Source organism: Arachis hypogaea, chromosome 16 (assembly GCF_003086295.3).
Source record: "Arachis hypogaea cultivar Tifrunner chromosome 16, arahy.Tifrunner.gnm2.J5K5, whole genome shotgun sequence".
Classification (NCBI taxonomy): Eukaryota; Viridiplantae; Streptophyta; class Magnoliopsida; order Fabales; family Fabaceae; genus Arachis; species Arachis hypogaea.
This window is the reverse complement of record NC_092051.1, coordinates 15720483-15747370: the sequence shown is the minus strand read 5'-3', so window position 1 is coordinate 15747370 and position 26888 is coordinate 15720483. Positions and strand designations below refer to the sequence as shown.

The 26888-nt window shown below is 28.4% G+C and overlaps 3 protein-coding genes across 3 annotated transcripts; all 3 read left to right on the top strand.

Annotated features, from left to right (window-relative positions):
- Positions 1 to 2478: 2478 nt before the first annotated feature.
- On the top strand, positions 2479 to 3480 carry LOC112758544 (transcription factor bHLH149). Its single transcript, XM_025807249.3, has one exon. The coding sequence runs from the start codon at positions 2715 to 2717 to the stop codon at positions 3291 to 3293; it is 579 nt and encodes a 192-aa protein (XP_025663034.1). The 5' UTR covers positions 2479 to 2714; the 3' UTR covers positions 3294 to 3480.
- A 10052-nt stretch (positions 3481 to 13532) lies between these two features.
- On the top strand, positions 13533 to 18460 carry LOC112758025 (importin subunit alpha-4). The gene is made up of 10 exons (XM_025806586.3): positions 13533 to 14109; positions 14787 to 14883; positions 15112 to 15203; positions 15302 to 15433; positions 15643 to 15828; positions 15997 to 16160; positions 16377 to 16455; positions 16698 to 16826; positions 17438 to 17565; positions 17859 to 18460. Exons 1-10 carry the CDS (start codon positions 13876 to 13878, stop codon positions 18238 to 18240), a joined length of 1623 nt encoding a protein of 540 aa, XP_025662371.1. The 5' UTR covers positions 13533 to 13875; the 3' UTR covers positions 18241 to 18460.
- A 5490-nt stretch (positions 18461 to 23950) lies between these two features.
- Positions 23951 to 25571, top strand: LOC112758024 (uncharacterized). The gene has a single exon (XM_025806585.3). It carries the CDS (start codon positions 24880 to 24882, stop codon positions 25387 to 25389), a length of 510 nt encoding a protein of 169 aa, XP_025662370.1. The 5' UTR covers positions 23951 to 24879; the 3' UTR covers positions 25390 to 25571.
- Positions 25572 to 26888: the final 1317 nt, after the last annotated feature.

Here is a 26888-nt window from a genome sequence, read left to right as displayed (position 1 = left end):
ATCAGTTAATAATCAAATAAAAAACATAACAAAACAAGTTAATAATCGAAACAAGTTAACAAACAGGGAAACTAACAACAAAACAAAAACTGTAAATTTGAAACATCAACCTAACAATTAAAACAACAACAAACTAAAATAATAACTGAAAATCAACAGAAGAGAAAAAGGAAGCTGAAACTTTATAACTCAACAGAGATGACTGAACAAAGAATTGAGCTGCGCGGAAAGGAGGCTAAGCAAAGACGGGAAGATAATGGCTGGAGTGCGGCAAAAGCACGGCAAAACAGAGGGAAAGTTCGACAAAACAGACGTGGAAGCGCGACGAACAACGGCTAAACAGAGACGTTACAATAACGCTAGAGAAGTACGAACAGCGACGATGACACGACGGTGGTTGGACAGAACAAAGGAGGGAGGGAGTGAGGGAGGAGCTCGAAGAAAAAGATGCTATTGCCTCTAGTAGTGAGTGAGTAAGTGAGTAAGGGAGGGAGGGGATTAGAGTCACTGAGTTACCTACTTATTTCCAGTTTTCCATCTTTTCTTTTTCTTACGGGACAGTTTTTGGACAGTTTGACGATTCATTTACGATTTTTAAAATAGATGGTTATAATTTCTGTTCAAACTGTTTTTTTATTGGTATACGATTTGACCGATCAATTCGAACCAATTTTCAAAACCTTAAAAATAAATAAAAGTAAATATTTTTATAAAAAAAAATAACATTATAAACCAATGTTCTGAAAATCGGTTTGAATCGGCCTGTCGAATCGGTTGAACCGTAAACCATTGGCAAATACGATTTAGACAGATGATAAAAATGACAGATTTAGAAACCAGAGTTTGACCGCTGAATCAGTCAGAAACTGATCAGTCGAAACGAACCGTGATCCGACCGGTTTTTGAAATTGACTAGCAAAACGCTGCGTTTTGCATGCTGAAGAAAGGGCCAAAGGGGAACGAACCCTAGTCTCACTTACAGACCCACTCACCCCTTTTCTCTCGAGCCTCTACGGTCCACTCTCACCTCTCGCTCTCAGTTCTCATGTCTCTGGTCTCCACCTCGAGCTTCCGGCACAACTTCTGTCCAGCCACCACCGCCGTCGCAACTTCCGTGGAGCCACCACTACTGTTCGTGAAGCCATGCTCCGTCGCCAAGTCAGCTCTCGAAAATCGCAACCACCGCCAGCGCCACTTTCTGTCGCGCAGTTAGGGACCGCCAGTGCCAGCTCTATTTAACCCTGTCACCCCTTCAGCCACCTCTTGCTGGTCACTGTCCCTGTCCTCGCCAATTCTGCATTTTTTCAGACTTCCAACTTCTAATAACCTTAGGTATGAATTTTGTTTTTTGCAATAATAATAGTTGAAATATTGATTAATTGTTGGTTCAAAATTTTGTTATTGATTGTTTGAAGCATCTTAATTTTTGAAGCATTGATAGATTAATTGATTAGGGTAGGGTTGTGTTGTGTCGTTCCAAGGTGAATATGATTATTTTGCTTTGCGACGCTTGCTGATGGTTTTTTGATGTCACTGCGTTTTAACATTTGATCAATGAATTTTTTTTGCAAATATTCAGTTTTGGTTTATATTTTCATATATTGACTTGGATTTATATTTTACTAAAAGTTATCTAACAAAATAAGTCAAAGTAATCTCAAAAAAATCCCAAATAATTAATAAGATTGAATCTAAATATTTTTGCAATTTTATATATATTAACTATAAACCCTCTATATATAGTAAAACTAGCTTAGGAAATTTAGAAAGGTTAATATAGTTTATCTAAATTATTGTAATTAATTTCCTCATAAGATCATGACATATTATTAGAAGTTGAGAATTTTTGTAATAATAATGGTTGTTTGTTAAGATTATTGGGTTGGAGTGAATTGTTGTGATATTGTAATTGGATTATATTGTTATTAAATTATTGGTAATTTTTAAGTATAGATGATAGTATCAATCAAGAACTATTTAAGAATAGTAATGCTGAAAATAATTATATTAGACTATAATTATATTTTAATGTGTTTATTTATATTTTATTTATTATTTTATTATAAAATAATTTTTTCGATTTAACTACAGTTGAACCGATTAAATCTGTAAACTAATAATTAAAATAAGAGTCCCACTAGGGAGACAATGACTTATTTATACAATGGGTTATATGAGTTACAAAATGAACATTCCCATACTATCTAAAATAATCATCTGAGTACTAGGGATAATAAACATCTTTCTAAAAGCTTAAACTAATTCAGCTGATGGAAAAAGATAACACTAATAATTATATATCTAATACTCCCTAAACTTCTATTATACACATTATACAAATATTCCATTAATTCCTCATACTTTTTCTTAAAATAATTCTATAATCAATTCGATTTTTAAAATTTTATTATAAAATATTAAAATTATTAAATAATTTAATATATTTAACCGAATATATTTAACTTAACTGCTAACTCGATACCGGTACAAATCACATATGAAAATGTCATCGTGAGTATTCCCTATAGATAAATGTGAGTAAAGCAACGACGCGTGGTTCCTCGTGAATTCTTCTCTCTCTCTCTCTCTTTCTCTCTCATACACACATCAATATCTTCCTTCGCTCATCCTTCGAGTTCCAATTCCAAAAATTTCCGATCAGTCTCACAAAGAATCTCTATTATTTCATTCCACCAATTCAATCACAGATACAGATGTCATCTCTGCAACCGAACGTCGATTCTACAAATTCGGAAGCGATGCAACGATCCAATCCCAAGAAGCGCCGGAAAATTGGACACAGCAATTCCCTCAGCCTCGTTCCATGGAGATCCGAGACGCAACAGCGGATCTACTCTTCCAAGCTCGCAGAAGCTCTCCGCCACGTCATCCATCGGAACCCTCCGTCTCCGCCGGCAAAGTCTAGTGCCGGTCGAGAGGTTCGCGAGACCGCCGACCGAGTCCTCGCTTCCACTGCAAAAGGCCGGACTCGTTGGAGCCGCGCTATCCTTGCTAGTCCACTCAACCGGTGGAAGCTCCGGCGGATGCACAAGAAGGTTCACAAGGCCTCCACCGGATTGCCGAAGAAGTCGCCGGAGACTCGCCGGAGATTACCGGTGGTGCAGAAGAAAGCGCGCGTTCTCGGCCGGTTAGTCCCCGGCTGCCGGAAGCTCACGTTCCCGAACCTTCTAGAAGAAGCCACAGACTACATCTCGGCGTTGGAGATGCAGGTGAGAGCCATGACGGCACTCACGGAGTTACTCACCGGCGGCGGCTCCCTCGCCTCGGCTTGACTCGGCCGTGAAAAAAACACGTTGACTCCCGCTGTTTTTTAGCCTTAGGCTATACAATTCGCACCAGGTGGTATTTTTTCACTTGTTTGTTTTCCTTATGAGTAAATATGTGAATTGATCCACAAATTTTATGTATGAGTTAAATTAGTCGTCAAATTTCTATTGAATTAAATTGGTTTTAAATTTATTTTTTGTATTTAAGTAGTTTGACTCATGCTTGATTTGGACGGTAAGTGTACGTAAAATGTAACAAAAAAAAAAAAACCCACGTAATTTTTCGACGTCGTGACGGAAAAAATGTTGGAAATTAATTTGATTCAATAAAATTAAAAATAATATTTAATAATATTTAAAAATATTTTATTAAATTATTAGACTAAAAAATTAAATTAACTAAAATATTAATAAAAATAATAAATTATACTAGTTTTTTTTTTATTTTTTTCATAAATAATTTATCTCATAAGTAAAATTTAAGATTTTAGAGCATTTACTCAGAATGCATGGGTTTCAGAGTCGTGTAATTTTCAGTGTATATGATGCGTTTTTTTCGATCTTCTACTTTCCATCATCGCCACTTTGCTTTTCTATTTTTCTTCTTCTTTTTATTTTTATCGTCTCGGCTAATTAAATTAAAAGTGTTTGCGTCCATTACTGCTTGAAATTTTCATAGGGTTGCTAATGCTTTTTTTTTTAATGCTTTTATTAAGATTTCTACGAGTCGTTGAATTCTTGAATTGCATTCTTCCAAAATTATTCTTCCTGAGTTTATTAATATTATTGTTATTCTCAACAAACGATAAACTGAAAACCTTATCAAAGAGAAGTAGTTTGTTTCGTTCTTACTTCTCTTGTGTCTTGAGTGACACTTTCGCCTTCCAGCGTCTCACACAAAATGTGTTTGAAACACAATCTAATCTTTTTTTTTATCAAAATATAATAATTGTAAAGAGAATGCTAGGGGCCAGCAACATTTGGGATTTATAGCCATCAAATAGCCATCAATGAGACTTTTAATGGTGTGAGATTAATGTGAGATTTCATCCAATGGCTCACTCTTGTTTGATGGTTACATGCTGGCCAGAATTTGATAAAATTGCTGGCTCCTAGACTTTTCCAATTGTAAATGTGCTTGACCTCTCAACCCCATGGAAATATTGTATACATTTTGATTAATTGTGCTGTATAGCATATGTGACACACTGACACCAAATTGTGATTTGGATAAGTCACTGAACTTTTGTTAGTAATCAGAGACTTCACTTGAGTTGTATGCATGAGATTAAAAATTCATGTACTAAAATAATTTAGAATTCCAAATAAAACTATGAATGTGGTTAATTTGGGGAGGGGGAGGGGGATTTGAGTCCTGAACCTGGTCAGATCTTTAGGCCTTCCACTGTCTCATGTTGAAGGAGTACAATTTACCATGGTTCTGAAAATGCAATAATGCATGCATCAAACTTTTAGAAAAGTAAATAAATATATAATATAATCCACATCCATGGTCACTGACTCACTGCCTATAAGCATATTATACACACCACACGGATTTGGGGCTAAGCTTTGATATCCTTTTCTTTGAAAACTAAAAAGGAAAAATGGTAGCAGTGAGGCAGTGATCAATCAAGATCAGAGACGCAGTGCCGTACGGATGACTAGTTTATATTCCATCTGAATTAAATATTTAGCTAATACGTGTTTTTAAAAAAGAACCCTTTCAAGGTTATTAATTAAATTTTTTATATTATTTATTTATTAAATAAAAGCTTTAAATAATAATTTTAAAATATTATTTTTCAAGATATTTGTTTTATCCAAATTAACCTTGTGTGGCACATCACACAATAAGGTTTATTTAACATGTGTTTTAACTTTTAAGAATACATAATAAGATTATCCACAGTATAAAATTTTAAATTTTTTAATAAATAAAAACCAAATATATTAAAAGTATAAATTTTTTATATTTTTAATAATAATTTTTTTAATTTATAATTTTAATGTATGGTGTTATTACACAAGATAGCAAAATTCTAACTAGAAAAAGGATAATTCAGTGCTTCATACGCATATGTTACCGTAATCTCATTCAGTTCTCCATCATCTTTGGATTTACAAACTGTTCTAGTTAATAATAACATCTTGCTTAGACTGGCTTGTAAGATCAGTTACAAATAAAAGAGCCATTAACTGTATTCAGTGTAGTCAGAGGATTCTAACGGTAATTTGCATATTTTTAATTAGTTTTTGTTGCAATGGTATGGATTCATACACAACATAGAGTAATCAAGGTGAAATGGCAAGGATGCTATGACAATTTTGGATATTTGAGAGAGAGAAATAAGAACCCCACATTTAAAAGTTAGGACCAAGAATAGAGAAACTTTGAAAGAGGCTAATGAATCATGTGGGTAGGTGGCCCCGCAATATCAAGGGCCATAGGGGGCACCGAACCCTTGAACGCCCCCATTCCTCCTACAGTGGCTTGCATGTGACTATGAGACCTAAGAGAAAAAAAAAATTAAATAAATAGAAACGTTTACATGACTATACTTTGAATATTGAATTGGAATATAATTTTAATTTATTAGATAGAGCATTTTTATTTTTAAATGAAATTTACATTTATCAAATGAAAAATAAGTGCAAAGAATAGTTTAATACTTTAATTGGAAACATGGCACATTTTAAGGAAGAGACTGGTGAATTTGGTTTAATTTTGATGGAAGAGGAAGAGACAAATGAGGGTTGGAGGTACCCCACGCCTGTGTGGGCTGTTTTCCTTATAAGGGGCTGGCACGCATGCAACCTTAGCTTCAGAATACAACTGTCAATACTTCCACATAATGACATCCTCCTCCCCCATGTTAATGTGCCACCCCATCACCTTCCCATAAATTCTAGTTAAAATAGTTGTGAACAAGACAATAATTGTTGGGGTAGTATTTATTATGGTTCTAAGAATCGAATGGAACCGGTCGGTTTAACACACAAAAAAATTAGTTGTTAACAAATTGGTTAAAGAACCGATTAGTGGGTCAAATTGGTGTGATTTTTTAGCATTATTTAACCAGTTTAAAACAGTAAAATATTAAAAATTATTTTTTTGAAAAAATATATTTTATACATAAATATATTATTTTATTATAATTAATTTAACTTCAATTGAATTAAAATTAAAATTTTTTATTTTTAAAATTTTAAGAATCTTAGTATTTATGTAAAAATAATAATTAAAAATAATTAAATAATTTTACTATTTGATATAATATGGATCAATGTTTTAATTATTATTTTTTACATGAATTTATTTTTAAAATTTGTTAAAAATTTTAAAAATATTCTAAGTTTTATTTTATTTTAATTATTTTAAAATTTTTTGTCTACATCAAATATACTCATGGCAATTAATTTTTCAAGAAGTTCCTAATTCAGCAATGACTTCACAAAAAGAACTTTCAACACAAGCAAGCGAGGCACAAAATTCTGGCTCATAATTATAAAGTATTATTGCTAGATTGGTTTTAAAATTATTGAAAATTTAACTGCTAGGTACATTTGATACAAATCATAAATTATGAGATAAAATAAAAATAAAATAATACTTAAAAATATTTTTAAAATTTTTGACAAATTTTAGAAACAAAAAATATGTTTTATCCAATATTATTTTAACTATGAATAGTTATCTAAAATAATATTAATTACTAACAAAATTATTCACAATATATCATGAAGCATATTATTCCTGTATTTTTGTTATTACCATAATAAGGCCATCAACACGCACCATTCGATCAACAAAAAATAATGCATCTGGAAGAAAAAAAATGAATAATCAGTGTGCATTTCGAGTTTTAACTTTTAACGGCAACCCAATCATAGCAATAACCCACCAAAAAAGGCAAAAAACGCAGCTACATGTAACGAACCTGGTGATATGCATCGTCCTTTCTTAGCCTATTCCGATCCCTAAAGTAGCACAACAATTAGGTACAAGAGAGTTTAATTCAGGTATGTTCTTTCAAATATGGTCCATTAGACATATATGTGATCATGTGGTGTTGAACTCCTTAATATGGTAAATGGGACCATTGGTTACTACGAATCCATGCTTTTTCGTAATTTAATATATATAAAAAAAAAAAAAAGATTTCCATGTTGATCACTATTGGTGTCATAGTTTCAAATTACACATGATTTTATCCCATTATAGATAGTTTACCAAGTGATTATATATTTATATGCTCACTTTGGAGCCTAATTAAGCATCATAATTTAGGTGTTTTTCCATCTCTGTTGTCTGATTAAAGAGGATTTGATGGGATTGTTATAATATTTAGCTATTAGCTATATCTTTATTCTTTAGCATCGAACAAGTGATGTTATTAATAATATGCAAAAAGAGTTGAACTTGAGTCATAATTTATACAATATTTAAGAACTCATTATGTATCCGCATATGAGAAGGTGAAGGTGAAGGTGCTTAAAAATGTTAACCCTATTTTTTAATCAACAATCACAATCTAAGTGGGAATTGGGAACTGGGAAAGAAACACAGAGAGGGCTAAGGGAGTAAGGGGTGTGAAACAAACGAATATAACAATTAACAAACACAACAATAACGTACATGGATTGGGCCCGAAGTGTGAGTTACCACACGTGGACTCTTTGAACGGTTATAGAGGACATTGGGTATAATGGGCCCAATACTCACATGGATTGCCCACCACTCCCTTAACCCTTCATTACATCATCTTCGGTTGTAGGGAAGGAAGGGCCAGCCATGAGCCCATGAGAAAGGGATACTCTTCTGGTTCTCAGCTCTTCTCTTGTAATACATTAGATTTTCTCTATTCTAGTTAAAAAAAAAAGGGTTCACCATTCTCTCCCAGTCCCCATGCACATAAATTTGAGCTTTATTATGTGTTCTATACTTCTATCCAAAAAAAAAAAAAAACGAGCTTCATTATGCGTAAGAATGACAAATATATTTGTCCAAAGAGTCACACTAAATCCAGTGCCCAGCAATAACTGAGTGAGTGTGTCATGTGTGTATGACAAAACAAATAAATTAGGGCTTCATTTATTACTTGACTCCCACCACTATTCAAGAATTAATATTCTAAACTATTAGCATTATAGTTTAGAATTAATTATTCTTTGTTTAGGACCTTAGGTTGTTCACTAATTTTTTTTTAAATTTTTTAATAAAATAATAATTCTATTTAAATAATAATTAAAAATATACTTTTAGCATCTTTTGAACTAAATGCAAATTAGTTTTATCACTTAGGATTTATAACTAAGTGCGAATTAGTTTTCACGTAATAACAATAATAATTAATAATTATTCAATTAGTTTTTGTGTAAAAATAATAATTTTGTTTACATTATATCATTTTTTAATTAGTTGTTAGGATTTATATTTTAAACTCAAATCAAAGCCAATTAGGTTTTAGAAAATTTTAACTATGAGCCAATTATAAAAATACGAATTAGAGATGTATAGCATCGTACCTCTCTTGTTTAGTACAATTAATTACTTCTTTTAAATTTTTTCTATTTTTTTCAATGATAATTCGTGTTCACAAAATTGTTGAGATCAATCCTAAAGTTGATAATTTGTGTATACATATACGAGTGATAAGGTTATAGACACTACCGAGTTACGAAAATTTTTCATTGTCATCTTGTGTCTCAATTGTTTAGTACAATCAATTACTTCCTTTATATTCGCCTTATTTAAAATTTCTCTACTTTTTTTTAATAAAAGTTGGTATTCAGAAAATTATTGACTACGCTTAAAAATTTGTGTGTACATATACGAGTGATAAGGTTATGAATAGTTGAACACAACTGAGCTAAAAAAATTCTCTATTGCTATGTTCAATTGAGATGGTTTGCCTCGATGAAAATGTGAATTTTTTTGTCATTTTTTAATTAATGTTAAATTTGTATTATTGATCTTTCAAATGTGTTTATTTATCATTTTTATTTGTTCTTTGATTTTTGTGGGTCAATTCTAGGGAAAGAAATACACACCTCAGTTAAGAAAATTTTTGTGTTTCGATTCATGAATTTGCTAAGAGAATGAATAGTTTTGTGAGCTTAAATCAATGTATCGATGTGCGGAGACTTTCGAAATCGTCAAGTATTCCATGGATTTAGTTTTGTGAGTTTTAACACTCTCAATACTCTTGAATTCGATTACACCTATTTAGTTGGTAAGTTTATTGTTTAAAAAAAAAATATTCAATGATAAATTTATTTAACTCATTCATGATTTCGGCTGAAATTTTTAAACTAATTTATTGACAATAAATATTTTTTAATTTAATCAACTTTAAATAATATTGGATATCTTGCTGGAATTAGGAATGAGATCACTCTTAAAAAGGATAGCAAATTTAGCACATACAATATTATTAAATTAGAAGTCTATGATAGAAAATTAATTATTATTTTTTAAATATAAATATTTACACATAATAGATGAGTAAAATAAAATTTAAAAATTTTAATATTAACTTTAATGCAAATTTATTTATTTGAATTTGTTTTAAGATTTTATTCTATATAATATTCGAATTTCTTTGTTTTAGTATTTTGTATTAAATTATTATGTTAATTTTATTTTGTGATAAATATTTTTATAATATTAATTTTTTTTGTGTTTGAAGAATTTTAATTTGTTGAAAAAATTTATTTTCGATGAATAAATATTTTTTATTTAAAATATTATTAATGGTATGTTAATATTAAAAATATAAAAAATAAGCATACTTAAAAAAAATACTTTACGTCGTTTGATCTTTATAAAATTAAAATGATTAATTAATTAATTGTTAATTTTTAAATTGTCATTATTTATTTAATAAAAAATAATTTATAAATTATGTTTAAAATTTTATGAATTTGCTAATTTTTAAATTTTAAAATATAAAATATATATGAATAGAGTTTGGTACAATTTTTTTGTTGTTATTTTTTAAGTTGTAATTATTTTTTTTAATATAAACACTCACACATATTAGATGATTAAAATGAAATCTAGAAATTTTAATATTGACTTCAATGTAAATTTATTTATCTGGATTTGTTTCAATATTTTACTCTATAAATTCAAATTTATTTGCTTTAGTATTTTCTATTTAGATTGTTATTTTAATTTTATTTTATTATAAATATTTTTGTAATATTAAACTTTTTTTGTGCTTGAAATATTTTAATTTGTTAGAAAAACAATATTAAAAACTAAATATTTAGTGATGACACCTAAGTACGTTTATTTTAATATTTAGGTTTTAATATTGTTGAACTAATTATTTACTCAGGTGTTGTCATTAAAGACTTGTTTGGGTGAATTTTTAAGAAAATATTTTTTTTCGAGTTATCTTTTTTTAAAAGATCTCATGGAAAAGTAAAAGTAATTTTATGTTGGAGTATCTCATACCAAAAGATCTTTTTATCTATCAATTATGTTTGGGTATAACGATATAAAAGTAATTTTTTGTTTATTTATTACATAAAAAATATCTTTTTTTTAAGAAAAAAAGATCTTTTAAAAAAAGATGTAAATTACAACTTCTCAAAAAATATTTTTTTTTTATTTTTCTAATACTTTTACTTTTACTACTAAAAATTTGTCAAACACGCTAAAAAATTAAAAAAAATATTTTTTATTAAAAAAATATTTTTTTATCAAGATAATTACGCCCAAACAAGCACTAAATACCTAACAACCTAAGAAAGCGTAATTTAAAATTTAAAAAAGTAACAACTTAAGCAAATAATAATTTATAATTTATAAATAAAATTCTAAAAATTTTTAGTGACGACACTTAAATATTTGTGTGTCTTGTTCATTATTTTTGCCAACAAAAAACACAATTTTAAAAACTAAATATTAAAATAAACATACTTAGGTGTAGTCACTAAATATTTAGTTTTTAATATTATTGTTCTAACAAATTAAAATCCTTCAAACACAAAAAAAAGTTTAATATTACAAAAAATATTTATAACAAAATAAAATTAAAATAACAATCTAAATAGAATATACTGAAACAAACAAATTCGAATTTCTAGAATAAAATCTTAAAACAAATTCAAATAAATAAATTTATATTAAAGTCAATATTAAAATTCTTAAATTCCGTTTTAATCATTTAATATGTGTGAGTATTTATATTAAAAAAATAATTTTAACTTAAAAAATAATAACAAAAAATTATACCAAACTATATATATATATATATTTAAAATTAAAAAATTTTCAAATTCATAAAATTTTAACACACAATTTATAATTTATTTTTTATTAAAAAAATAGTTACAATTTAAAAATTAACAATTAATTAATTAATCATTTTAATTTTATAAAGATCAAACGATATAAAGTATTTTTTTAAGTATGCTTATTTTTTATATTTTTAATATTATTTTTAAGAGTGATAAATAAACACATTTGAAATATCAATAATATAAATTTAACATTAATTAAAAAAATGACAAAAAATTTATATCTTCATCGAGACAAACCAGCTCAATTGAGTATGGCAATAAAAATTTTTTTTAATTTGGTAGTGTCTAATTTTCCATAACCTTATCACTCGTATATGTACACACAAATTCTTAACGGTGGAATTGTTCTCAATAATTTTGTGAATACCAATTTCCATTGAAAAATGGTAGAAAATTTTCAAATAAGGCAAATATAAAGAAAGTAATTGATTGTACTAAACAATTGAGATACAAGATGGCAATGGAAAATTTTCGTAACTCACTAGTATTTATAACCTTATCACTTATATACGTACATATAAATTATCAACTTTAGGATTGATCTCCGCAATTTTGTGAACACAAATTTTTTTTTTTACCAAAAATAGGAGACTCGAACCCTCAACCTCTTAATTGAGTATGGGGAGACTATGTCATTTGAGTTATTACTCATTAGCAATTTTGTGAACACAAATTGTCATCGAAAAAAGATAAAAAAATTTAAAAGGAGTAATTAATTGTACTAAGCAAGAGAGGTATAATACTATTAGCTAGAATTTTCTAAAACCTAATTGGCTTTGATTTGAATTTAAAATATAAATCCTAACAACTAACTAAAAAATGATATAATGTAAACAAAATTATTATTGTTACACGAAAACTAATTGAATAATTATTAATTATTATTGTTATTACGCTGAAAATTAATTCGCACTTAGTTATAAATCCTAAGTGATAAAACTAATTCGCATTTAGTTCAAAAGATGATAAAAGTATATTTTTAATTATTATTTAAATAGAATTATTATTGTTATTAAAAAATTTTAGTGAACAACTAAACAAATAATAATTTATAATTTTTAAAAAATACTAATGACAACACCTAAATAAATAATTAGTTCAACAATATTAAAAACTAAATTTTCAACGATCTAAAAAAACGTATTTAAAAATTTAAAAGGTAACAACTTAAGTAAATATTAAGTTATAATTTATAAATAAACTTTTAAAAATATCTAGTATGAATGCCACGTCAACTTAAGAACTCCCTATTTGTATTATTACTATTACTATTATTATTACTATAAGAGCTATTACGATAAGAGTTATCTATTTGTATTATTATTACTATTACTATTATTATAAAGATAACGATAAAAATAAATATTATTATTACTATTATTATTATTACTACTATAAAAATAGAGATAAAAATAAAGATGAGCGTCACATCAGTATGAAAGCTTCCCATCATTATTATAATAATAAAAATTCAAATTCAAATATTATTATTATTTATTATTACAAGAGAAAATAAGTAAATTATTAATAAAAAGAGAAAATGTAATAAAAAAAAGTTAGATATTAATATATAATTTAAAAATAAATGTCAAAAATTAAATTTTGATATAAAATTTTTGTAATTAATATTAAAAAAATAACATTTTTATCTTTAAAATTTAATAATTTTATACTAAGTGAATTTTTTAATTTTTTTAGTGTAAATGATTATATTTTTTTAAAAAAATAAAAAAATTAAATTTTGTTTCAAATTATTTTTGTGAATCTTTTAAATACTTATTTAAATATTATCACAAAAATTTAGATAAATAAATAAACGATTTACTAAATATAAATTTTTTTATTATTTAAAAAATATAATATTTATTAGTTATTTTTATCATATTTTTAAATTATGTAATGCTCTTGTATCGATAAGAGAGACTTTTTCTGGGCGAAATCTTTCGTACAAATTGGTACTTAAGCCAACTAGCCAAGACAAAATAATAGAAGAGCTGAATTTATTTTAAAATATCTGGCTAGATTGAACTTTACTTTTGCAGTGAGTTACAATAGGGATTTGGTTGCATTTTGAAGCAGCATTGGTTGCGTGGGAGAGGGAACAACACACGCACTCTTCGCTCTTGTTAGTTGAACACAACACCCCCCTCTCTCACTCTCAATCCTTTCTTCAAACACTTGGTCTGCACATAACCCCCATTTCAAGATTTATTCTTTAACATTCAAATTCAACGGAGCCAGAGAGATTATAGTAATAATAATAATAATAAGAATGTCTCTGCGACCGAGTGCCAACTCTCGCTCGGAGACGAGGAAGAAGTCCTACAAGATCGGCGTCGACGCCGACGAGGCTCGTCGCCGGAGGGAGGACAACCTGGTCGAGATCAGGAAGAACAAGCGCGAGGACAGTCTTCTAAAGAAACGAAGGGAGGGCCTTCTCCTTCACCCTCATTTGCCCAGTAACAACAATAACCATGCCCCTTCTCCTTCCTTCCCCGCCAACCGGGTATGTATATATGATTCACAATCAATTTCAATCTTACGTTTGTCACGATGTTAACATTGTAGATCGTAATTTCGCTGTTTCGATTCTGTTTGCACAACCAATGAAGGAATCATATTTGTTATCTTAGACGTGATCACGGATTAGTTTCTCGAATTGTAGATCTTTGTGAGCAGTGAGTAGTGACTTGTTGACGTAGGACCACAACGGAATCAGGATGTGGTACTAGTTGGATCGGATTTGTGTTTGTCTTATAGACACAAAATGTACGATACTAGGGCATTTTTTTATGTACTTGCATTTTAACTGTGGCATTATTAGTACATTATTACAAAGCACTTTCGGGCAGAAGCTACTTAATAAACCTGCCTATAGTTGAGAGGATGCCCGGGATTTACCAGATGATCTATACTTCAAATGAAAGTGGCTTCAGGGCAGTCCTGTCAGAAAAGAGAAAAGAAAAAAAAAGGGTTTGGAGCTAGAAATGCATTTTTGTTAAACAAATGACAGTCCCCCCCCCCCCCCCCTCTCTTCTCTTTTTTTTTTTCTTTTTTGGGCCTTTGAATTGAAGCATAGCAATACTATATATGGGACACCTCTATTTGTACTGATCTCCAATCTTCAAGTTTCGGAATGATACCTTAGGTGTGCTAAAAAATCATCTTTATGTTGTTTAACAGTTAGAAGGCATTCCTGTGATGGTACAACGAGTATGGTCCGATGACCCAGCTGCACAATTAGAAGCAACTACTCAGTTTAGAAAGCTATTATCAATTGGTATGAATGCAATTGTCATTCTCATAAATTTGTGGTGTACCATGTATCACCTATACTTAAATCAAACAATATGATTATCCTGTCTAAATCGTATTACGGCACTAATTCTGATATGTAATTCTTTTGTTGGACTATTGTCATTGCCTTATCTGCATCTATTGGTACAGTACTCACTTGTTGTTGGATATTCCCATATGAATTTTAACTTTCATTGGCTGGTCTGTTTAGAACGCAGCCCTCCAATTGATGAGGTCATTAAGGCAGGTGTTGTCCCTAGGTTTGTGGAGTTTTTGGGAAGGCATGATCTACCACAGTTGCAAGTATGGGTGTTTCTCTACCTTTTTATTCTTGCTCTAATGCTCTCTACTTGCTTTGCAAAAGTTTTATCCTGGCTGATCCAATATTGTTCCCTATGCAGTTTGAGGCTGCATGGGCTCTAACAAATGTTGCATCTGGAACATCTGAGCACACAGGAGTTGTCATTAAACATGGTGCTGTTCCCCTGTTTGTGCAGCTTCTGAGCTCTGGCAGTGATGACGTTAGAGAACAGGTTGAGTCTTACTCAGACTCTTGGCCAGATTTTATGTTTAAATATTTTAAAATTTACTGTCTTAATGACTGATTAGATGGAAGTTTGAAGAAAATTTATTCCTTTTTTTTATGTAATAACACAAGCTCTTATTTACTTATTTATTTTTTCTGAAATAAAGGCGCCTTCTCTATTTTCTGACAATTTTTACTATCTCTTGTGCTGAATAGGCAGTATGGGCCTTGGGTAATGTTGCTGGTGACTCCCCAAACTGTAGGGATCTTGTTCTAAGTCATGGTGCACTCATGCCATTACTGTCTCAATTGAATCAACATTCTAAACCATCTATGTTGAGGAATGCTACATGGACTTTGTCTAATTTCTGCCGTGGAAAGCCTCCAACACCCTTTGAACAGGTTGGGGACATTTGCATAAAATCTTGCTTGTGACTTGTGAGGTCCTGTATAACTAACAAGAAGCTCACTTGTGAATTTGTTTCCACTATTCTACGTCCTTTCATGTGATGTTGATATTTTGTCTTCTGTACTATTGTGCTAGTATTGATTGGATTTGATCTCTACCAGGTAAAGCCTGCCTTGCCTGTTCTTCGGGAGCTCATTTACTTGAATGATGAAGAAGTTCTAACAGATGCGTGCTGGGCTCTATCTTACCTTTCAGATGGCCCAAATGAAAAAATTCAAGCTGTAATTGAAATAGGAGTATGCCCAAGACTTGTGGAGCTCTTGCTGTAAGCTACTCTGCTCTCTGAAGCTTAGCATCCTCTGAAAGTTTTAATTTGATGCCTTCGTACTTCTTATGTGTCGCTCTGTATTCTGTAAACTCATGGGTGACTCACTGACTCCATCTATCTTTCTGTTCTGTTACTGACTCCATCTATCTTTCTGTTCTGTTTTCACTTTCGTATTGTTGTACTACTTGTGCTTACTGAAGTTCCTTTTGGCAGACATCCATCACCTACAGTTCTTATACCTGCTCTTCGAACTGTAGGAAATATTGTTACCGGTGACGATGCTCAGACTCAGGTATAAAGAATGCTTATCTCCTGATTATTAAGAAAGTCTTTTTGCCATATTATCTCATAGACTTGAGCTAGTTATAACTTTGTAAATTACTAGGCCAAGTGTGTGTACATGTGTGGATCATGTTAGTATATTTTTCCATATATATACTATCTCATTATAAAGGTTGAAGATCATACAATAGTACCAAATTATTTTTTAAACCGCCTTGAATTCCTTATGACTAAATCAGCGATGTATTTCAGTTTGTAATTGATAAAGGAGTTCTCCCCTGTCTTCACCAACTTCTTTCGCAAAATAACAAGAAAAACATCAGGAAAGAAGCTTGTTGGACGATATCAAATATCACAGCTGGGAATAGAATTCAAATACAGGTAAAACGAGGGTGGATATCTAAATCTATCTTGCTTTAAGAGGGATTAATAGGGAGCTTGAACTTTACATGTGATATTTTTTACTATTATTAATAAATTCATTTATTAGTGGAGTCTAAAATTTCTTTGCTTGTTCCCAACTCTTATCTTCGTTTCATGATATTGGTCATATATGATTTGACTTCATGTTATCTAGTAAGGACAAGGTCATTTGTTGAAACGGGTGGTATTAATTTGTTTATTCTTTTGTGCATGCATTTTGTGCTGGAGTAAAAGAGTTCCTATTATTACACATCCAAGTCTTTTTATGAACCAAGTTAAACAATAAGACTTGGAATAATGCTAGCCATAACTGATTTTTGTTATGTTAGACCAACTTGGTTAACAAAAAGACTTGGATGTGTAGCATTATTCTAAAATTACCTGGAAATAACTGTGATTGATATGAAATTATTAACAATAATGGTGGCAAGTTAGTAGTTACTAATACTGCTATTAAGTGAACAATTTCTGATTGCTTTAACGTGTTCTACTAATTCACTATGTGAGTTTCAGTTTTCATTTCTATTTTAACAACCGTAAGTCCGTGACCAATATGGGTATTGCTACAGGCTGTCATTGAGGCCAACGTTATTCCTCCTCTTGTCAATCTTCTTCAGAATGCAGAATTTGAAATCAAGAAGGAAGCTGCATGGGCTATTTCCAATGCAACTTCTGGAGGATCTCATGAGCAGATTCAGTATGGTTTCACTTCACTATTACATTTGAATTTCCTGTATCATCAATTTCACCTTTTAGGGGGATATTTCTGGGTGTAAGAAAATACACGGTTTTTCCATCAGGTTAAAAAGACTGTAAAGGCAACAAAAACTTGAAAAGGATGCATGTATTGGGTCCTACAGTCTAAAGCTAGGGAAACTTTCTTCTATTTCTGCATTATATACAAACTTGGGATTTATGGGTTTTATTTTATAAACTTGTGTTTATAATGCTTACTTTGGTTGCAATATGTTGTGATGAACATTGCTATAGGTTCCTGGCAAGTCAAGGTTGCATCAAGCCATTGTGTGATCTATTGACATGTCCCGACCCAAGGATTGTGACAGTTTGTCTTGAGGGGCTGGATAACATTTTAAAGGTTGGAGAAGCTGACAAGGAAATGGGACACAACGGCGGGATCAATATTTTCGCTCAAATGGTTGACGAATGTGAAGGATTGGATAAGATCGAAAATCTGCAGACCCATGACAACAATGAGATTTATGAGAGGGCTGTGAAGATTTTGGAGAGATATTGGGCTGAGGATGAATTGGAAGTTGAGCAGAGTCAGAATGGCGGGGATGGTACTCAGCAAGGTTTTTCTTTTGGGACTAACCATCCCACCCTCCCGCCAGGTGGTTTTAACTTCGGGTGAAGTAATACCTAGTTTTTCTTATTTTTCCGGTCTTAAATGGATTTTCAGCTGTGTTTACTGAAGTAAGAGCCAGGATTTTTTGTCAGGCACATAGGTCATAGTTACCCGGCAATTATTGAAATTGTTAGCATGGTATATCCATATTTTCTGTTGGATTTCTTCAAAACCCCCCGCCCCCCCGCAAAAAAAAATTCTACAAATGAAAAGAGTTGTATCTAAATCTGTTCCGCGTTGCGCTCACTGAAGAGAGGAAAGTAGCTAAAGTTAATAGCAGCTTCCTAATTTCTATTTTCTAGGGTTGAAACAACTCGATCAACTACCTTTCTTGAATGAAATCCTGCATGTCAAATTCAGGTTGGGCAGCTCCTACCTACTTTTTAATTTTGTTCGTTGTTCAGTCGTTTTCCTTAGTTTCTGGCAATGAAAACCACGTGATTGATGTTTAATTTTGCAAGTTTTAGCATGATAATGCTATATCTAGCTTGATGGAATTTCAAATTCGTAAAAAAGATTCAAGTGTTTCGTAAGAAATCAAAATTGCTTACCAGGATTTTACTTATTTTATAAATAAATTGTTTTTAAATATGCTTCTTTTTCTCCCTTCTCCTCCTCCCTAAAAAAAAGAAATGATATTTGTGAACTAAAATCAGTCACTAAAATCAGTCACTAATATATTTGTGTGTAAACATATATGTTATTTAATTTATTTTTAATATATATTTTATATTGGTAGCTGATTTTAGTGTATATGTAGTATAGTTAATATAAAAAACTACCTTATTATACGTGGTAAATTATACGTATTCATATGTTACTTAATTAGATTTTATTTTGTTGTATGCTTTATTTATATGTAATCTTTTAAGTAATAGACTAACTATTTATTATCATAACATTCAAGAGTTTTACTAATAAAAATAATATACAAGAAATGCATCTCTTTTTACGATTTATAATTGCATTTTTTAAATACATCTGTAACAATGAATTCTAGATCTATGATTTTATTTTATACAAATTTCTCACCACTGAATCATTTCAAGTAGTTTGGTTTCAATAGTTTCCTTTGAGGGGGAAAAACAGAGAGTAAAAGCAGGGCAGGGATTGGAGCCAAGAAATTCAGATCCTGATCATGGTTGTTACTTGTTTTTGCCGAATCCGAGGGATGGATCTTGTCGATAATTTGGCATGAAACCAGGTGTTGTTTAGCATGAATCAAAGCAAATTTTGCCCAACTTAACATTTTACTAGAACTAAGTATATGTACCCGGGATCATATACAAAAATATAGTCTTTTTTCTGAATTTTTTAAATGAAAACACGTATAAGAATTTCCGTTATAAAAAAATTATGAAGTTACTAAATTTAAACTTTAATTATTTTTAATATTAAAAATAATGAAATTAATGAATAATAATTTTACTTGTTTTTAAAATATAATAAATAATTATTAATAGTACATATAATTTATGATTAAATTTAAATATTTACATTAGAATCTTATCGTTTTAAAGATTTTTCTTTAAATAACATTAGCAGTTGAATTTGTAAAATTTTTTTCATGATTCATGAGTAAAATTTTCAAATCATCTTACTCTTATGTTAAAACTGATATAAGTAAATACAATTTAAGGTGAGATAAAATTTGTCATTGAAATATCTTCTTTATTATTATAGCAAAAAAAACTATTATGAGCAACTGTTTTTGTTGTTTTGTATTCTAGTATCATATTTTTTCTTCAACATTATCTGTTGAAACTTAATAACATATTTTATCTGTTCTTGAATTGAAATAGTTGTATCTATATTTAGAAACGATTTCATATTTTTGTTAGTTTAACTACCTACTAAAACTTCTAAAAATAAGACGAATGCACATAATTATTACTTTAGCTGATTGGTATTCTATTCTCAATATTATTTCTAATATGATAATAAATAAATAACTCAATTAAACTACATAAATTATTATATTAATACCAAAAAATATTAACTTAGTTTAATATTTATCTTCATCAAATCAAATAACTGATATATTAGACAAATTATAATTAATTTGGTTTAATAAAATCATCTGTATGTGATTATATACTTTTAAAAGTTAGAGTACTTTTTAAAATTAATTTATACTTATTAAAATTAAAAAATTTAACATAACCTCATATATTGATAAAATTCAAATTTATTCTTATATTTGTGTTTATTTTGACTTTTTAAAATTTTAAAAATTATTTTACTAAATAAAATTTTTGTTGTACTTATTAAAAATAATTTATTTTTTATTTAATTTATTAAACACAGGTGCAACAATTTTTAAAAAAATATTTTTAAAAGTCAAATTTAATAAATTATTTTTGATAATTAAAAGTTTTAACAAACTGGTAATTAAAAAAATTTAATAATATTTGACTATAATTTCTATAAAGATATGGACATAATTATTGAATTTAAAAAATATCATAATTATTAAATATATTTTATATAAATAATTTCAATATAAAATAAAGATAGTCAAAATCAATTAATATTAGGGTCATCATTAAGTTTTTTGAGAGTATAATAAAATTATCTATTCTCTCCCATCAATTTATGTCACATACATTTAGTTTTGTTATAGACACTCATTAATAACTTGTCATTCAATTAATATATTAATATAAGAGTTATAATTTATACTGATATTACCTAATAATTTTTTTTAATACTGTATCGCAATCGCAACATTTTATGAGTGCAACGACAATCATGTTTCATCATTCAAGTAAAAAATAAAAAGTAAAAAGTAAAAAATATTACATAATTAAAATACAATATAACTCATTTCATTATCTTTTATATAAATAATAAATTAAAAAAAGCAAGTTTCAAATTTTTTTTGTACAAAATAGAATAAAATAAAATACATGAATCAAATAGGTATAAATATAAAAATCATAAAATTTTATTAACAATTTTCTTGTACAAAGTTATCATTTATAAAACTATATTAACAATCTAAAATAAATTTAATATCCTAAAACCTATTTCGGTGTCTATTTTAATATAATTACTGACCTTCTATTTTTATAATTATTAACAATCCAAATAAATAGTACTATTAACTTACTTCATTATCTATTTTAAAGTAACTAAGAGCATTCTATTTTTCTAATTATTTTTTAGTTTTATTTATCATTTATTTTCAATCAATTATATTAATGTGTAAGTAAATTAAATTAAATACGGTAATAATTATACTAATAAACATAAATTTTTAATTTGGAATTAGTTTAGTTTTTTTTTTGTAAAAAGTGATTATTAGAACAAAAAACAAATATATTGGACCAAAAAATTGTTAAAATACCAAAATACAAAGGAACAATATTAAAATACCTCAAACAAAAAAAAGTGAAATATAAAATAATAGGAATAATCATAATAAAAATTTATCCAATATTTAAGTACATCATCTTCAAATTCTTTCAATTTTTTTAATCTAATTCTTCAATCCATTTTTTTTTATCTTAGTCCCAAGCCCTTAGTTATTGTAATAAGCATATAAATTTATTGATTCTTTAGTTAAAAAGAGTTGCACCATTTTTAATACTTTTTGTTAAAATATTTGAGTCCAATACAAATTTAAGGTAATATTCAACTAAAAGAATTAATATATTAGACTAAATAAAGTAACTATCGAATAATTATAATTTTTTCAAAATTCTATAATTACATATAACTGGTTTAAAATAATTTATAATATTTTTTTTATTTCAAGATAGATAACAAAATTTTTATTAAAAGAATGATATGATTTATACTTATTTTTTATGCATAAATATTATTATATATAATTATTCATAATTTATATAAAAAGAGAAGTAAGTCAAAAAACCGAAGAAAATGTACAACAACCTTTATCGATATTATTTCATTATTCAATCTCCAAATCAGAAATAAAATTAAGTATGTAAAAAATATAATTTTAATATTGAAAATATTCAATATATGAAGAGTTATGATAAATTAATTTGTATGGGATAAAAAATTATAAAACCTTAAATAAATAAGAACAAAAGAAAAGAAATAGAAGAGATAAATATAACAAAGAATAATAATGTTTTATAGTTTATAAAAAATATGAACGAGTAAAAATAATGTATCATAGATAGAAAAAAAATATTTACCTAATGGAAGAGCTATTAGTAAAAAAAATGAGATTTTTTTTAACATATATAACTTTTTTTTACAGTGATTAAATTATAAAATATAAAAATAAAAAAATAAAATTGTGTTTTTTAAATAAATTGAAGAGAATATTTATGATTATATAATTCATAGTAGCATATAATTATTATACAATAAATTATAAAAATTATTAATAAAAATATTAAATTTGATATTAAAATAAAAATAAATATAAACAATAAATAAAAATTTAAAATTTAAAGTCAAAATGTTTAAGGTTAAAGAAGGAAAACAAGAGAAATTTTTTATAAACAATGACTCAAACATTAGTGTGATAATAAATTAAATAATTGATGTAATAAATTAATTATAATTGTTTGACTCAATAAAGTAAGTTAAACAAATAAAAAATATCTTATAATATATCATGTAAAAATTATAATACTTTTAAAATTCATTAACCAAAATGCATAAGACAAAAAAAATTAATACAAATTAAAATAAAATCAGTTCATTTATTTCAGTAAAATCAAATAATTAATATAATTGATTATTTATAATTAATGTAATTAAATAAAATATTAAATAATTTGATATTTATCTCAATTAAATAAAATAAATAAATAAATAATTATAATATTTTTAAAAATCATTAATCAAAATACATCAGATGAAAAATTAATATAAATTAAAATAAAAATAATTTATTTATTCTATTCAAATCAAATAATTAATATAATTGATTAGTTATAGTTATGTGATCAAATAAAATATTAAATAATTTAATATTTATCTCAATCAAATCAAATAAATAATTAATTAATGTATTTAAATAAATCAAATAAAATAATTATAAAATACTTTTAAGAACATACCATGTCAGCGATACTATTAATGGAAGAAATCTAATTTTAATAATGTATAATAGATGTTAAATTAATTTTGGCTTAAGAAAACAATTATTTATAGTATGTATAATAAATATTTAAAGTTTTGGAGAAACGATCGGTTCAATCTAATAGTACCAAAATATTCCTAGAGAACTTAATAAACAAATTCAAGTTATAGCAATACATGAATAAATTCTGACGGATAAAAAATATATAATGTATTATCTAATATCCACAAGTTGTTTAATAAAGCGGATTCTACGCGTATTCTTTACTTTAAAATCAAACTAAAAAAAATCCGTATAGGATAGGAAACCACAAACCTACATAAGTTCGCTTTGATTTACCAAAAGAAAGAAAAAAACAAGGACATAAAAAAAAGGTAAGTAGATATGAATACGAGTAATGTAGGTGATGGGTAAGGTCTAAGGTGGCAAATGAGTACAAGTATAAAGCCTAATAAATACTAATAGGTGACCTTCCCAACTACATTACTTTGCGATGGCTATCTGTCCTCAATTCCCTCTTTATTATGCCATAAATTTTCAACCGTATCAATCATAAAGCTGTTTAAACTTGCATCAACTAAATAAGTACAATGACAGTTGCTAAATAAGCAAATATCACTCCATCTTAAGGACTAGAAAAAAACAGTAATCCATTTGAGACTTTTCCTTTTTTTCTTTTATAAAAAATGAGGCTTTATAAGCGATATTTGTAGGAGTTAATTCGATTAATGTCTGCAATAGAATAGGAAAATGTTACAATAGTGTGTGGAACGGTGGATGATATGTTTGTAGGCAAAATAGAAAGCTTGCATATTCATTTGCCAATTTCCAAACCTTCTTTCGGGCCCATTTCTTTAAGAATTTTTCTTTATTTTACGTTGACAATAATAAAATTTAAAATTCTATATATTTTCTATATCTCACGCGTACTACTCAATATTTTTATTTTACTATTTGGCTAAGTGGCTAACTATATATTACACATAATAAATTAGTTAATTAGGAATTTAATTTTAATACCAAAGTTTTTTTTTAGAAAAAATAAAATCCTACCAATTCTGAATTTTATTAAATCCATTTTAATATTACAGAATTTGAGATTATCTGATATTTTCTTAAATAGTAATAATAATAAATAATATAATTGCAAAACTAATTTCGTTCCTTTTTAAGATTTATTTTCAACTTCCATTTACCGACATATTTATGAATTACAGTGAAATACAGATGATGAATTAGTAACAAAAAGATTTCTTAACAAGATGGAATTCAAATTTAAAAGATTCATTGAACCCCAATGAAAACAATTTAAAAATATTTTACCTCCGAAAGTAGTTGAAGTTGATAGAATTTTAGAAATGGGAAGAAGTTGATGTCATGATATTAGAGAAAGCAGAGAAGGGCTTTGTTGAATATAAGGGAAAGAAAAGGGGCAATTTCATAATCTCAAACCCTATATAAGAAGCCACACCTATCTATCTTTCTCCCCACACCAACATAGACTTATTATATAGAAGAAGCAGATCCAACTGAAATTAATTAAATCAAAATAGTTATCATCACAAAAGAAAAAGAAGATGTCTCTGGTAACAGAAGAAATCAAAGCTAGGTCAGAGGTATATCATGGAGACGAAATGTGTCAGGTGAAGTCGAAGGAGCTTCTAAAGGAGATCGAACTTCCCAACGGTCTGCTGCCATTGAAGGACATGGAGGAGTGCGGTTACGACAGAGGAACGGGGTTCGTGTGGCTGAAGCAGAAGAAACCCTACACGCACAAGTTCGAGAAGATTGGGAAGCTTGTGTCGTACGCGGCGGAGGTGACGGCGCAGGTGGAGAAAGGGAAGATCAAGAAGCTGACCGGAGTGAAGACGAAGGAGATTTTGCTGTGGGTTACGCTCAGTGACATCTATGTCGATGACCCTCCCACCGGCAAGATCACTTTCAAGACGCCCGCAGGGCTATTCAGGTCTTTTCCTGTCTCTGCCTTCGAGCTTGAGGAAGAGAAAGACAAGTCCGACGATGTCAAGGCTTCCGCCGCCGCCACCACCACGCAGGTCGACGAAGCCGTTCAGGTCAAGGAGGTCTGAATCAATCAATCAATCAATCAATCAACCAATCAACCAATCGTGTTGATTTGTTCTTGTTTACTTTTCTTTACTATCATCTCAGATTCCGTTCTGTGCTGTTTAGTTGTTCTACGCATACCATCCTTTATGTTCTACTATTATTATTATTATTAATATTAATTATAAAATGTGATTAATTCCAATATCATCTTCTTTTTTTTCGTTATCATCTAATTTTGTATCAAGGGGCAATTCTGGTTTCAGAGGATTATTGATTGATAACGAATAAATCGATTCGAATCTTATTCCGCATTAAGATTTTAAGGGGTGACTGGGTGAGACTTGAGAGTATAGGGATAGGATGAGGCCTAACCTCTTTTCGGTTTGAAGTCTCGTTTTTTTCTTAAATTATCAAAAATTATAACTTCTTATACATGGCATGTAACTGACTGAAAGCAGGAGAAGGATAAGACAAAGAAATGGTTACGGCTTGTTATGATTATGTGTTTTTAATTTATAAAAATCAAAGATTTTTTTAATTAAATTTGATAAAAAATTTATTTATTTTAAAAATAAAAGTTAGTGATCTATTTATTATTTTTTCAATAATTTAATTTACGTTTTATACAACATAATTATAGCTCAAATGACATAGACTTTCCATACTTAATTAAGAGGTTGCTAGTTCGAGTTACATATCTTTCTAAATTTTTGCCAATGAGTAATAGCTCAAATGACATAGTCTCTCCATACTCAATTAAGAGGGTGCGGGTTCGAAAAAAAATAATAAGTATGTTTCATTCTTCATTTATTGGCAAATGACCCCAGATTTTTTTTTACAAGAAAGAAGTGAACGAACAAATGACTTAACTTGACAAACTCTTTTTTCCCTTATTTAAAAAATAATTACAAATATTTCAATTTTATTTACTTTTTTTCTTTCATTTAACAATATTATTGAAAAATTAAATTAATATTGTTATTAAACATTTCTTAAATGATATACTACATCAAATACAATTTTTAAATGAATACTTATTTAAGATTGATTTAGTAATTATATTTATCTATATTTTTTTTAATTGAAAATAGGGATACTTAAATTCGCGACCTCTTGAATGAGTACGAAAAAACTATGCCATTTGAATCATAATTTATTGGCTTATATTTATCTATGTTAATATTTGATTTTATTTACAATACTATAGTTTATGGCTTATGATCTGATTTATCTCTAATCAAGTAATGAAATCCCATAAACCCAATTTTTAGTGAATGCATTGCGACGTCAAAGGTAATCATTGAGCACAAGAAGAGTATGGTGATATGAAGTGCTTTTTTTAAACGAAAAAAGAAACCAAAACAAGAAGTCACAGAAAGAACATGAACCCCATTCCGGAATTGTGGAAAATTAAAAAGGTGCTGACGAGAGACAAAACAAACCGACATTGCTGATCGGATTAGCGAAAGGGTCTACATTTAAAGAGCAATTCCACCTGGGAATTGGATCTATTAACAAT

Bases quoted from the DNA above. Each gene is read 5' to 3' on its own strand.
- LOC112758024 (XM_025806585.3), top strand. From the start codon at position 24,880: ATGTCTCTGGTAACAGAAGAAATCAAAGCTAGGTCAGAGGTATATCAT.
- LOC112758025 (XM_025806586.3), top strand. From the start codon at position 13,876: ATGTCTCTGCGACCGAGTGCCAACTCTCGCTCGGAGACGAGGAAGAAG. The intron at 14,110-14,786 runs GTATGTATATAT...GTTGTTTAACAG, and splicing joins CTTCCTTCCCCGCCAACCGG to TTAGAAGGCATTCCTGTGAT. The intron at 16,456-16,697 runs GTATAAAGAATG...GATGTATTTCAG, and splicing joins GTGACGATGCTCAGACTCAG to TTTGTAATTGATAAAGGAGT.
- LOC112758544 (XM_025807249.3), top strand. From the start codon at position 2,715: ATGTCATCTCTGCAACCGAACGTCGATTCTACAAATTCGGAAGCGATG.